The 14884-nt window shown below is 37.8% G+C and overlaps 1 protein-coding gene across 1 annotated transcript in view; it reads right to left on the bottom strand.

Moving 5' to 3' along the window:
• Positions 1-808: 808 nt before the first annotated feature.
• The window catches only part of slc9a8 (solute carrier family 9 member 8), a 29932-nt gene continuing 15856 nt past the window's right edge, over positions 809-14884 (bottom strand). The window contains exons 5-16 of the mRNA XM_053482871.1: positions 13419-13502; positions 12941-13042; positions 10388-10422; positions 9759-9902; positions 7434-7572; positions 6856-6961; positions 6085-6201; positions 4758-4840; positions 3340-3451; positions 3037-3257; positions 1815-1961; positions 809-1079 (exon numbers count right to left, since the gene is read on the bottom strand). Coding sequence (XP_053338846.1) covers positions 972-1079; positions 1815-1961; positions 3037-3257; positions 3340-3451; positions 4758-4840; positions 6085-6201; positions 6856-6961; positions 7434-7572; positions 9759-9902; positions 10388-10422; positions 12941-13042; positions 13419-13502 — 1398 coding nt within the window. The 3' untranslated portion in view covers positions 809-971. The remainder of the gene's footprint in view (positions 1080-1814; positions 1962-3036; positions 3258-3339; positions 3452-4757; positions 4841-6084; positions 6202-6855; positions 6962-7433; positions 7573-9758; positions 9903-10387; positions 10423-12940; positions 13043-13418; positions 13503-14884) is intronic.

Raw genomic sequence — 14884 nt, 5'->3', positions numbered from 1 at the left:
TTGTTTCTATGGTAACAGCTCGAAATGTATGTAATTGTTTCTGTAAAATGAGTGGGAGGAGTCTCCAGTGTGAGCGCTCTGTAAGAGTCAAAGCTGTAAGTTTGGGTTTAAGACAGGACAAGACAGAGGAGTTTACGCTTCTTCGCTTCTTTGTAGTGACACAAGTTGTTGATAATAAGGTTGACAAGTTGTCTTAGCCAAGTTATAAGCAACAACAAAAAAAGAAGAAAAAGAAATAAATAATGCATAAGATTATAATTAATTATTAGAAAATTGCTAAAGCGGTAGATCTGGAACTGTACATTGTGGGATGTGATGTTCTAGGAAAATGAGAACAGTTCTAGAACAGGGACCCATCAGACTGAACCAGTTCTATAGTTTTAGAACTGTTACTATGCATCTCCGCCATTAGTGACCAATACGTGCTAATGCCAAGAGCTACAATCGTCTGCGAGGACTCGGGCACGATGACACGTACTGCATGAATGACGACACGCCCACACTTGCTGGGAATGAAAGAAACCAGTGTGTGTTTTTAAAAATAATAATCTACGACAGCCCTATTATAAACATACAGTATAAAGTTGCCTTTTTTCCAGATGTTTTCACTTATGATGATGTTGGTGTTTCGGCCGCTCCGGGCGAGGCGTCGCCACAGCGGAATATCCAGTCAGCACTACAACTTGGCACAGGTTTTTACGCCGGATGCCCTTCCTGACGTTACCCTCTGATCGAACCCGGGCCTTCCGCATGGCAGGCGAAACACCTACCACTGAGCCACCAGTGCCCCATGATGTGTATATATATATTTTTGATACAGTGTTACATTAACATCAGTGTTACTTTCTATTTGATCTCCTTCCCATCTTTATAAATGTGGTTTTTGGCACGTTCCAGTGACTTGGTACAGCCCGTGTACCTTATTTAGTAGATGTGAGAGATGTGTGTGTGTGTGTGTGTGTGTGTGTGTTTCAGAGCAGTTCAGATTCATCGTCCTCAGACCCGGAGGGACCCTGTCGCACCTCCTCATACCACTTATTGGTCAGAGTCTTCATCTGGATTCGCCCGTGCAGCAGATCCTGACACACACACACACACACACACACATATACAATTATAAACATGCCAAGTAATTTCCCACACAAAGTGTTTTCAATTTAGGCTTGAAAACAGAAAAACAATCTGCTACTACTAAAAAAAAAAAAAAAAAAAAGCTCGAACCGTTCAGCCGATGTTGTTTGTTTCAGTCGAAGTGTGACGTTTACATACCTGCATGAATGTGCTGGTGTACGGGTGTTCCTAATAAAGTGGACATGGGCGTATTTGTGAAATTTATCGCTCTAAACATGTTAAACTCTAAACTCATCGAGTTTTCTTTCCCCTAATAAAACTACAAGATGAGCTACTGGACGTATATGATTGACACTCGCCTAGGTGTTCTGAACTCTCAGGTCTTAAGTCACACCCCTCTGAAGCCCCGCCCCTTTTCCGACACTCTTCACTCAACGTGAAATAGAGATCGGGTTATGATCCCTGACCAGCAGATTAGCTGCCTAGCTTAGTAGTCGATCAGAACGGAGTCGAAATCACAGAAAAGTCACGGTTCAGATTTTTTTCCTGTATTCAAATATTATTATTTTTTTATAATGAGTTTTTCAGGATACAAATTAGTCACAGGTTCCTGTCTGCACCGCTGCGGAGGATGATGATGATAAATTTATTCATTTTTTTCCCTGCTCAAGGCTATTTCAGATTTCAGGATTAATAAATAAATATATTTATGCGGGACAAGACATGCGTGTGAGTCGAATCACCTCCTGTGTGAGTCTGCGAGTAAAGAAGGGATTGAGGTATTTAGCGTCGAGCCACAGGAAGCCCTTCAGGTCCTGCCTCTGTACGATCTGAGCCTCGTACTCCTCCTCCGTCAGCTCCGAGAGGTGCTCTGACTCTATTGTGTTACCCTGAGAGAGAGAGAGAGAGAGAGAGAGAGAGAGAGAGAGAGGATTTATACAAATTATTTAAGGAAAAGAACAAAACATGTTGTGTGATGGAACGAGTCGCGTCGCTAAACGCCGCCATATTGCTGGTGTTCTGCTAATAATTGCTGCTCATCATTTTGGGGAATCATTTTGTTGATTATGTACTAGGAGCATTATTTGATGGTGATATTTGTGCATCAGAATATGCTACCCAATGTTTCTCCCCCCCCAAAAAAAAATAATAACAAAAAAATATTATATATATACCAACATATCAAACCATGCTCCACTTACAGTTATCATACGGTTATTCCTTTAAGTAAATTTTTTTCTCATGGTAATTAAAATTGATGGACTCTTATCATTTTAGTCTACAGTAGTGTTTTGATTGTGAGCACTGCTCCGAAATCATCTCTACTCAGCAGTCTGCCGGTCTCAATCAGTCACACGGAAATAATCAGACTGAATACAAACATGCTATCAGGGCGATATTACGAAATTAGAATTGACTGTTAACAAACAAACAATGTGACGTGGTGTGGTGAGCGTCTCACACCCCCGTTTTGAAAATCGCGAAAATGTGATTCTGTGTGAACCAGTGAGTGAGTGACGGCGCTCTGAGCCAATGACGTTCGGCGAGGGGGGGGGGGCGGGGGGGGGATCATTTTAATAATGTATCACCCATGAGTAACAGGAAAAACGTTATATAAGAGCATGAAACCCTTAGCTGCTTTCTTTGCTTGATGCAGCCGAATCATTTGAGCGTTCTGAATGGACGTCCTTTTTTTGTCCATTTCATTAATCAAAGAAAGTAAAGAATGATTACGGATTTCATTCAGATTTTTCGCACCTGTTGATATTATTAGTATATAATATATTATCAGCATCGAATGCGTTTACTAAACAGGATTTCATGGTCAGACCTTCTGGAACATTTTCACTTAATATAAAACTATTCCTTTTCCCAGGTTTCTGCCTTTGTGTCTTTATGAAGAAGAAGCAGATTTAAGACAAAAACTAACTGGACTAACAGACCGTGCAGAAACCATGCTCTCACCATCTTCTCCGTCTTGCTCAGGTTGATGTCCTTCCTGTTCCTGCGTCGTGATTGGCTGTCCTCGATGTCCATGATGCGGATGAGGGGCATGGTCCCGCCCCCCATTAACAAGATGGTGAAGAGCACGATGACGATGGTGGTGGTGCCGATCAGCTGCCGCTTCTCGATGGGCTCGAGGCCGAGATGGAGGCTCAGAGCGTACGGGATCGCCCCCCTCAGGCCTGGAGGAACAGACAGAGGGAGTTAAGTGAGAGATTTAAGAAATGAGGGATATTTAATATAGATTTTAGAGAGGTTTCTCACCACTGAACCACATGATGAACATCATTTTAGGCGTGATCTTATGGTCACGGAAGAAGTTGAGTAAGAAGGACAAAGGGAAGATGTTTATGGCTCGACCAAGAAGAACCAAAACCTGCAGAGCAAACGCCAGCAAAAAAGGTAAGTTTTATTTCTAGTAAGTTACTGTGGTCCAGGAGGAATAAAACATGAACAGGGTCAGAGTGAGAATAATAAATCTGTTTCGTCAAACTATCACATGGCTTTCTGTTTTGTTTTTTGGAATTACAAGAAGTACAAAAATATATATACAAAGTTAAATAATAATTTTACACACCAAATCATTTTTTTTTTAAACGCTATAGAAAGCACTGGGTATTAATGCAATTTTATATAACAAATATAAAAATTATCATCACGACTACTACTATAATGTAAAATGTATTAAATTCTAAATTTATATTTATATTATGATTGTGTAATTATTAGATCTGCTAACGATGTTGAGATGCTGTTTGTTTTTCTTCATAAAGTTTCAATTACACCTTAATTTTATTTAAAAAACTTAGGGTCTTCACTTTAAAAAAAAATGCACTAAAAGTGCACATTGCCACCTTGTGGACTGGAGCAGAAATGCTGCTGCTACATTTTATCATTTATAATATCATATAACAATATATTGCTAGTAATATATATATAATTATATATTATTAACAATATATTGTGTGTATATAAATAATAAATAAAATCTGTATTACTGAAATAAACACTGTTATATGACAAGCCTATTAAAATATCAATTTTACATTTTTGTTTTGTAGTTTTTAGACAAATATCAAGAATAGCAAATGCACATCTTATATGTAGGTAAAAGATTTACTGCTGCATGCTTTAAAACATGTAAAGTTAAATGAAAAAAAAAAAAAACGATAAATTGGTAAAACATTATAGAAAATACAGATGGGAGTAATCCTACAGGTGGCGTGCTCTGAATTATTCATTCACCAATGAATGTGAAGGTGTAGTAGGAGCAAAGTTATTTAGAACTTAGGTCAGGTAGCTTTTGCCTTTATTTTCATTTTAAGTTTGATTTTCCTCCTTTATTTGAAAGGAATTTGTATAGTTTAAATGTGTAAAGCTACAGTATATAGCTTTAGACATGACTCAACGTTTTTTACATGACTTAAGGTTTTTAAATAAAAAAAAAAACATCATAAAGAATTACGATATTTATAAAATTGTGCTACTTAAACAAGCGCAATATAAATTGCATCAGCTTCAGGTATCATGATAAAACTGTATCAGTTTCTTGGTATTTTTGTTGTTTCCTTCATGCTTTGACATACTGTACGTTACATTAAACGTTTTTTTTTTCTTTTTGCAGTGTGATGAGTGCAGTGAAATTTTGTAGCCGGAGGTTCAGTAAGGCAGTAATTACTCACAATACACCAGATAACAAAAGAAAACTCGAACTTGTGGGGGAAACTGAAAATGGAGAGACCCAGGAAAGCGAACACACAGGTTTCTGTGGAAGAGACACAAAAGGAAAGAAGAAAAGTGGTTTAGTATCCGAAACAAAAACAGAAATCTTTTGATCATATTTAAATAGAATTAATCATATGACTAGTGATCATATTTAAATAAATAAAAAAATTAAGTAAAAATAAAATTATCATTTTTAATTTCTTTTGGGAAAAACATTCCTGTATATTGAACAAGCACTTGGCTTATATTTTGCTATAAAGAATCACGGTGATAAAGGTGTAATTTTAATGAATGTTTAAACAATACTAAAAATATAAATTCCGTTAACTTAACTTTGTATACAATTACAAAATCACCCCAAAATTCTGCCAAGACTGATTACATGTGTCAAGTTCACGTGATCACCTGATTTTTATATATTGTGTGTAAATTAGCAGAATTTAATAATTAGCAACACTTTACTGGATTCGTGCGGTGCCACAAGTCATACACATTTCAAAGCAAAAATATAACATTTATATATCTGTACTGTGCTTCTATCAAATATTTAAGCTCACAAAAAGCATTTATGTCCCTAATTTTATATATCTTAAAAGGTGAAGAAACTAATATCATCTGAATAATTTTTTTAAATATCTCTAAACAGAATGGAGCATGTTATCAAAATATGTTAATTAATTATTTTAGCACTTATTTCAAATTTATCATATGTCATATTTATTACAGTTTAAAGTCCTGCTTAAATAAAACTAATGAATTATGTAATTATATAAACATACAGTGATACCTCGGCATACAGACGCCTCATCCTTAGGATATTTATTGAAAGAGCTAAGAGAGCCGGGTAAAAATATCTGAACTTAAAGATTTAGTGAAGAAGTAACATCGTGGGTCCCAAGAATGTTAGCAAGGACAGCTGCAAGAAGAAAAGGGAGCTGCTTTCAGTTTGGTTTGTAAATCATAAATTAGGGTTAATTGAGGTTTAATGGCTTATAGACGCCCCTGATTGGACGCAGTGCCTTGATTAATGTGGAAGCACTAAGTACCTCTAACCCCTCCCCTCTGAGAGAGCTCGGCCAATCAGCTCTCTCCAGGCCCTCGGCTGAGGTTACAGCATCACCCGGGAACCTAACCAGTGATCTCCAGATGGCAGAGTGAGCTTTTACCACTGCCCCACTCGGGGGTCTTGGATTTTAATTTAATTTTTTACATTTAATTTAATGGTTTGACTTTTCTTTTATAGATAAGGCACGAGGTGAGGGTCGTTTGAAGGACGTGACTGACCACACATGAAGGCGACAGTGCGGAGCGTCTGCTGCATGAGGATCTGTGTTACAGGAGACAGGTTATGGTGTGTGTAGTGGGACATGACGATACCCGAAAACAGGATCGCCATTATACCTACAGAGAGAGAGAGAGAGAGAGAGAGAGAGAGAGAGGGAGTTATATTACTATTTATGTGTAGCATGAATTCAGAATTTCATATAATTGTAATGACATTGTTTATAGTTAAGTACTCAGGCTACGCCTTTTTCACTTGTATAGATGTGTGCATGCACACACACACACACACACACACACACACACACACACACACACACACACACACACACGGGCCAAGCCTCTTAGTGCAGTCACAGCTCCAATCACCGCGCACCTTTCTCTACAACTGACTGATACTACGGCCACGCCGCCTCTTTCCCCCTTCAAAGTCCATGTCACCGTAATGACATCATAAAGTATCCGGTTCAACCTATAAATGCCAAATATTGTTAACTCTAACCCTAAGACTTACCTGGTATACCGTGGATACCAAAGTTTTTATAATATCCTGTTTCTGCGTGTATGTGTGTTGAAACAAAAGACACACAGATGAAACAGGTGTCATTGTAACCACGTTATCATACAGACTGCGTTAATGCATTCCCCATGTCACCTCGCCACACCCCGCCACACCACGCCATGCCATACCACGCCACGCCCTCTCGGGCCCTGCTAACGTGACACGAGACTGAAGCACGTGTGGGAAAACAATGCGGCTGAGCCGGATCTCACCAGACAGTTTGATGCCTTCGGCGAGACCGTACGGGAGATAGGCGAAGATGATCATCATGCCGAACTCCAGAGACGGCGTCTTCCTCAGGTCAAAGTGTTTCAGGCACTTAACACACACGCGGCTAAGGCTCGCAACTTAACTCACGGCTTGTACAAATCTGACACACAATCTCAAAAACGGCTGTGAATCTGTTCTGAATACATTAAAAAGATGTAAAGCAGCTTTTATATTAAATATTCCAATCTTCTTTTTTTTATTCCTTACAGTTAATAAAACGCATAGAATAATGTGAATGACTAAGAAACAAGTGTGTAAATTCTTATTACCAAGAAAAAACATGTTCAAATAACAGTATAAATAAATATGTATAATTAACAGTAAGTTAATAGTAAATAATGTAAGGGAAAAAAATTATAAGACCTACATAATTAAATAATTAAAAATATGGATATTTAAATAACGTAAGTCATTCAAAAGTAAACACATTGGGTTAAAAAAAATTATAATAAATAACTAATGCGCCCAAACAAAGCACAAGTGCGCACACAACCACAAAACCCCAAGTACAGAAGGATACGAGGGCAGAGATGAGGCCGGTGAGCGTGCCGAGGGCGGCCGAGCCAAAGAACATCTTCAGGAAGTAACTGAGCGCTTGCAGGAACGTCTGCCATCCCGTTACAGACGAGGCGTCTGAGCTGGTGAAGCCCTCTGCTGTACTGCAGGAACGGAAAAAAAACTAAAATTACAAACAAGTAAAGGTTTTGGTCAAATGCCTGTCCATCACTAATGACGAAGAAAATGTTAACAGAAACAATAATAAATAGAATTATTCACTTTATAATTTGTAAGAACTAAGAATTAAACTTTATCTTCACATCAACTTTTGTTTGATTTGCTTTGCTTTAAAGATTTTTTAGTAAATGCAACTCTACACTGAACACACACAAGCGCGCACACACGCACTCTATCTCTAGCAGTCCTGTAGATGCTCTGCAGGGGGCGGCAATGCTGCATTACACACACTTATCAGTGAATATAATCTCTTCTGCACCAGTATGAGAGTCTGCCAGTGTAACGGCCGACGCCCACCCTTCTGTCACACGCTGGCTAAAACACACCTTAATTATTTATTAGTGTTTTCTTAACACACCGCGCGCTGATACCTGGTTCACTGACTTGAAATAAAACATATACGTCTACGCAAATACATTCCTTCTTCTTCCAACCAGGACATCATAAAGAGAATAAGACTGAGAAAGCTTACAAACCACGCTGAAGCTCTTATCTCACCATGTGGATCATTAGTTATGACATCATCAGTTATCCGACACCGAACCGTAACCTGACACACAAATTGTTTTTCGGCTTTTTATGGCACACGGCAGGCTTTCTGCTTTACAATTTCACTGATGATCTCAGACCAGATATAATCACACATCTGTTAGTGCCACTGTTTCACATCTTCATTCATTATTAACTTATTTCTGATATATAATTTACTGTTATGGTTTTGTTTATTTAAAAAAAATTGTTGGGTAAATCAGATAAAGTTATATGAAATAAATAATGTAGGTAAAACGCAAATAATGTAAATGAAATAAATAAAGAAAAAAAAAAGAAAAGCAAGTTAGTAAGGGCCATAAAGTGAAGAAAGTTAAGTGAAGTAGGAAAGTAAAGTTACCAAAGTAAATAAATTAGTATGTAAAGAAGTAGATTAATAGATGTAAATTTATGTAAATAAATGAAATACTGTAAGTGTAAGTAACGAAAATACACAGAAAAAAGTTCTAGTTAATAAATAAGCAGTGTAAGAGCAATAAGTTAAACAAGTAAACTATTATTAACCATAACTTCAGTAAGGTCAGGTTTAAGTAACTAAGCCAAATACAGTACACAGAGTAACACGAGCAAATAATATAATTAAAAAATCAAGACAAACAAATGAATAAAGAATTAAAGGTAGTAAAGTAAGTAACTAAAAAACTGTAAGTAAACAGATAAATAAAAACAATAACTAAATAAATACTGAAAGGTTACTGGGAAAAAAGTAAAATAAGAATAATAAGTGAAACAAAGGGAAGTAGATAAATAAAGGAGTTAGTTTCAAGTTGTGTAAGTAAACAAAAAGTAAAGTTAGTTAGATAAGTCTTATTAACAAATGAAATAACTACATAAGAAAAGTACATTTTAGGGGTAATTAAAGCAAATAAAGTGTAAAATATCTAAAAAATAAAAAATAAAAAATAAAAAGTTGATTTAATAAAGAACAAAGTTAGTAAAGTGAACTAAGTAGATAAATAAAGTGCTGCTAGTGTACTAGTAAACATCAAAATAAAGACTTTCAGTGCTTCAGTGCAGGAGTTTGTGTCTTCATGGCTTTAAACTATGTTGCATTAGGGTGTACAAACTTTTACAATTAAACAATGGAGCTGTTTCTGTAGTAACCTGAGGCACACGCAGGTGAGATATAAACCGCTTCAGTGCCAGCTACAGGGAAAAACACGGGACTATATGAATATATTTACATAGACAGACAGTTCTCGGGAACGGCTGCGCTCCTTAATTCCGTCTCTGTATCTGATGCGGCTGATAACATGGGCGGTCCCCAGGTCGCTCTAAATAGTCTTTACGAGTTTATACAGTGTGTGAATTTGTTCTTTTTTCCTCAAGAGGCCGATACAAAAAAAAAAAATATATATATATATATATATATATATATATATATATATATAAATATATATATATATATATATATATATATATATATATATTGAAATTGGCCTTTTATTAACTACTTCCTGTTTACTTCTCATCCACTTTTTGGAGGGACAGCCTGCGAATAGTAAATCCCATCATGTTGGGAGAAAGCTGAAACGTTCCAGATTTTCAGATGATCACCTACTTGGTGAGGACGATTGACACGGCGTCATTGAGAATGCTCTCGCCGAACACCAGCATGTTTAGGACCGGATCTACGTTCAGAGCGTTGAAGATAGCGATGGTGGCTACAGGATCCACGGCTGAGATCAGAGAACCAAATGCAAAACTGCAGCGTGAAAGAGAGAGAGAGAGAGAGAGAGACCACAATAACATTGGTATTTTTGGTAAGTGAGAGCATTAGGGAGGACAGTGGGTCTGGTTTTGAGTCCATTGATGGAAATAAGTGCAGCTCTTAGTGGGTGTGTCTTTAAAACCAATCGTGAGAATTGTACATGTGGCTTTGAGTTCATAGTATGAGGAGAGTAATGAGGAGTGTGGGTCTGAGGGCATCTTTGTGAGCAGTAGAGAGGAATGTGGGCGTGTCTTTAAGGACATATAAGGAAATAAGAGTGGTTCTGAGTGGGCGTGTCTTTAAGGACATATAAAGAAATAATAGGGGTTCCGAGTGGCTGTGAACATGTATGAAAATAAGTGTGGTTCCAGATGATTTGAGTGTTCCATGAGCCGTGAGATCACAGGGCATGTCTGAGTCTCACCATCTGCTGATCTGAGACCTGCCATAAGGACATAAGGAACTAATAAATCACTCGCCTGTCCGTCATGGTCATCTTGTAAATAACATCCGCCTGTGTGAAGATAAAAAACAATTTAATAAATAATTATTTTTATACACACACACTAACGCGCACGCACACACACTCACGCACACTCGCTATTCAGGAAGCACGCTCAGGATTCTGTCTCATTAATCTTTCAGAGAATTTATTCTGCCGTTTACATTTCCTCATTAACTTCTGTTAAACTTAAATAGAACACAAAGGGAGGGTGTGTGTGTTTTTGTTGTGCGTTTTTGTGTGTGTTTGTTTTTGTGTATGTGAAGATATTTACAGTAAACAATTACAAAAGAATCTCTGCACAGAAAACGCTGCCATACATCATTTCTCATTAATCTGGAAGAATGCATTAATTACTCTCTCTCACACACACACACAAAAGCTCAAGTTACTGGACAAAACACGCTGCAGGGTAAAAAAAAAAAAAAAAAAAAAAGGAGAGAACAGCTTGCCATGACCCAGTTGCTGCTGTTGTTATTATTATGATTATTATTATTATTGTTACTATCATAATAAAAAACATACAGTAAGCCTTTATTATCTGCCTTATTTTTTTACTCTCGCATTATTTCTATTTCTTTATACATTTCTCTCTTATATAGTTTATTTTATATTGTTATATGTTAAATTATTGATTTATGATGAATGATTGTTAAATAATTTTTTATATTGTTTATAATATTTTTTTCTTTTACTGCTATTTGTTTTTCGCATTTCTTTCATTTGCATGTGTTATGACATTTTCCTTTTTTCTGTGTTTTAATATAAATGTATAAAACTAAATAAGTTCTATAACTAATTAAATTAGCACCCTTTCTTTGCTTCACACACACTTTGTCAAATTACACGCGTGCACACATAACGCACATGCATAACAACAGACTGAGGGGCTGAAAGAGTCTCTTCTTACTTTAGCTTCACAAACACACACACATAGCGCCTGCGCGCACAAAAGAAAAAAAAAATTCTGTCCTGTTCGGATTTATTTTTCCTTTTTTTTTTTTTTTTAAAGGTAAAGTGCAGGTTCATTTGTTTTATTTTTACTTTATATTTTGTGGTAATTATTTAATTTAATTAATTTTTTTGGGCTGTGGAATGAATATTTGAGTTTCCATTATTACTTATAGGAAAATTTGCTTTGGTTTACGAGTGTTTTGGAATACAAGCCGGCTCATGGAACAAGTTATGCTCATAATCCAAGGATTCTACTGCATAAGAAATTTATTTTAATTAAATAAAAGATGAGTAACCTGACCGTAGAAATGTGAGGTGTAGAATAAAAACAAGATAAGATTTTTTGTCTCATTAAATAATTTGTTTTTAATTTCAATAAAGTTACACAACAATAACAGTCACTATGAACGAAAAGTTTTTTAAACCACACCTTGTGCAGAGATACAGAGGTAGCAAAAACACACACACACACACACACACACACACACACACACACACACAAAGTGACTGATTCCTTATTTATTTGATTATAATGTGGAGTTTTATTAAACTGCTTCAAATAATTTAATTCGATACACAGTGACGGTGATGAAAACTAAAATTGACCCAATTATGTTTAGTACAACAGTAGAAGATGAGGAGGTTTAGCGGAGGACGCTGCTTAGGTTAATGGCTCTAACACACACACACACACACACACACACACACACACACACACACACACACTGCAAGTCTGAGTAAAAGCAGTTGAAAGCCAGAGAGACTTCGCTGAGACTTCCTGATCAATCCCATTAACGACTTCCGCCGGAAAAACATCCTGCATTAAACCCCGGAACGTTTACAGCAGAACAGGAACACTCGGAACACTCGGAACACTCGGAACACTCTTATTTATTTCATTCATTCATCAGGACCCGCAGCTTAACTGTCATGGGAACCTTTTGCGCGTGCACACACACACACACACACTCACACACTCACACACTCACACACAGAGTACCGTCAGTACATGGTGCATCCAGGTATTCAGTTACCAAGCGTAAACCATCTGCTGCTGTGCGTATATATTGGCACCCCTCTGCGTCACAGTCCTACAGAAATGGACCTCAGCTAAGGCACTATTATTAGGATAAACCCTGCCAATGTTCTTCTATACACACACACACACACACACACACACACACACACACACACACACACACACACACACAACCTGCTCACCTCCTCCCCTAAACCTGCTCAACATTCTGAGATTTTAGGAGATTAAATTAAAAAGTTTTTTTTTTTTTATTCAAATCTAATGAAATGCTTTTGAAGTGAAAACAGGAGTGTGTGTAGATAATGTGAGGTTTATATTACACACACATACAGACAGAGCTGGGGTTATATCACTGTGTGTGTGTGTGTGTGTGTGTGTCTGTGTGTGTATTGAACACTGCTCAGGGTGAATAAACTTAAGAAGGAAAGGAAGTAAAATAAGGCAGTAAATAAACAGCAGCAGTAACAGTCTGAGTGTGTGTGTGTGTGTGTGTGAGCGCGCATGAGTGTGAGAGAGAGAGAAAACAGGAAGTCGTACCTGACCCAGGAAGTAGATCCCGCCCCCGACTATGAAGGCGGAGATGGCCGTGCCGATGACGGCGAATAACGTGATGGAGCCGATGTTCTGGAAGAAGTTTCCCTGCAGACAGAGTGACGCGTCAGACACACTCGCATCATCACCGGCAACACACACACTCAAGTGCACGCACGTACACTGAAGCCCACAATCACACACTCATGTGCCATCACATCACCGTTTCTATGGCAACATCAAAGGAATAAGGAGTCTCCAGTGTCAGAGCTAAAACTGTCATCTTTTGTATTTTAGAGAACAGAGAGGCTGAGGAGGGACAGAGTGTTTACAGCTGATACACAGAAAGCAGAATAACAGGAATGAACGCTGTTTAATTACTGTAGAGAAATAAATCACTAACCCACACACACACACACACACTTCCTCATTCAAAGCTTAATTATGACTAACGAGGGGACTCCTGACCTCCATAAAGACTTACTTTATGAAGCGAGTATCCTGACTCGAAGATGATGGGAGGCAGCAGCAGGAGGAAGAACATGTTGGGCCTGAACATCTCCTCCTCCTAAAACACACACACACACACACACACACACACACACACACAGAGGAACAAGAGAGAAAAAGAGAAAATAAATATTTATTAGAAAAAAAATTTTTTAGGGTTCGCTGTATAAATAAAGATAACCACAGAATCAGGAAAGACACACACACACACACACATACACACACACGCACACACACACATGCACGCACACACAGTATGACAGAATTTTTCCAAAACCCTGCTGTAAATATCATGAAAGATTATTTTTTTTATAATATGTGATATCAAAAAAACTTAAATATATATTAAATTTATAACAAACTCAATTTAAAAGTTTAAATACATTAAATACCAAAAAAATATAAAAGGTTTAAAAAAATTATATATACACACTCACCTAAAGGATTATTAGGAACACCTGTTCGATTTTTCATTAATGCAATTATCTAATCAACCAATCACATGGCAGTTGCTTCAATGCATTTAGGGGTGTGGTCCTGGTCAAGACAATCTCCTGAACTCCAAACTGAATGTCAGAATGGGAAAGAAAGGTGATTTAAGCAATTTTGAGCGTGGCATGGTTGTTGGTGCCAGACGGGCCGGTCTGAGTATTTCACAATCTGCTCAGTTACTGGGATTTTCACGCACAACCATTTCTAGGGTTTACAAGGAATGATGTGAAAAGGGGGAAACATCCAGTATGCGGCAGTCCTGTGAAAATGCCTTGTTGATGCTAGAGGTCAGAGGAGAATGGGCCGACTGATTCAAGCTGATAGAAGAGCAACTTTGACTGAAATAACCACTCGTTACAACCGAGGTATGCAGCAAAGCATTTGTGAAGCCACAACACGCACAACCTTGAGGCGGATGGGCTACAACAGCAGAAGACCCCACTGGGTACCACTCATCTCCACTACAAATAGGAAAAAGAGGCTACAATTTGCACGAGTTCACCAAAATTGAAACAGTTGAAGACTGGAAAAATGTTGCCTGGTCTGATGAGTCTCGATTTCTGTTGACACATTTAAATGGTAGAGTCAGAATTTGGCGTAAACAGAATGAGAACATGGATCCATCATGCCTTGTTACCACTGTGCAGGCTGGTGGTGGTGGTGTAATGGTGTGGGGGATGTTTTCTTGGCACACTTTAGGCCCCTTAGTGCCAATTGGGCATTGTTTAAATGCCACGGGCTACCTGAGCATTGTTTCTGACCATCTCCATCCCTTTATGACCACCATGTACCCATCCTCTGATGGCTACTTCCAGCAGGATAATGCACCATGTCACAAAGCTCGAATCATTTCTAATTGGTTTCTTGAACATGACAATGAGTTCACTGTACTAAAATGGCCCCCACAGTCACCAGATCTCAACCCAATAGAGCATCTTTGGGATGTGG

The sequence above is a fragment of the Clarias gariepinus genome, chromosome 22 (genome assembly GCF_024256425.1).
Source record: "Clarias gariepinus isolate MV-2021 ecotype Netherlands chromosome 22, CGAR_prim_01v2, whole genome shotgun sequence".
In the NCBI taxonomy this organism is placed as follows: Eukaryota; Metazoa; Chordata; class Actinopteri; order Siluriformes; family Clariidae; genus Clarias; species Clarias gariepinus.
Note: the sequence above shows the minus strand (reverse complement) of the source record. Positions and strands in the feature narration are given on the sequence as shown.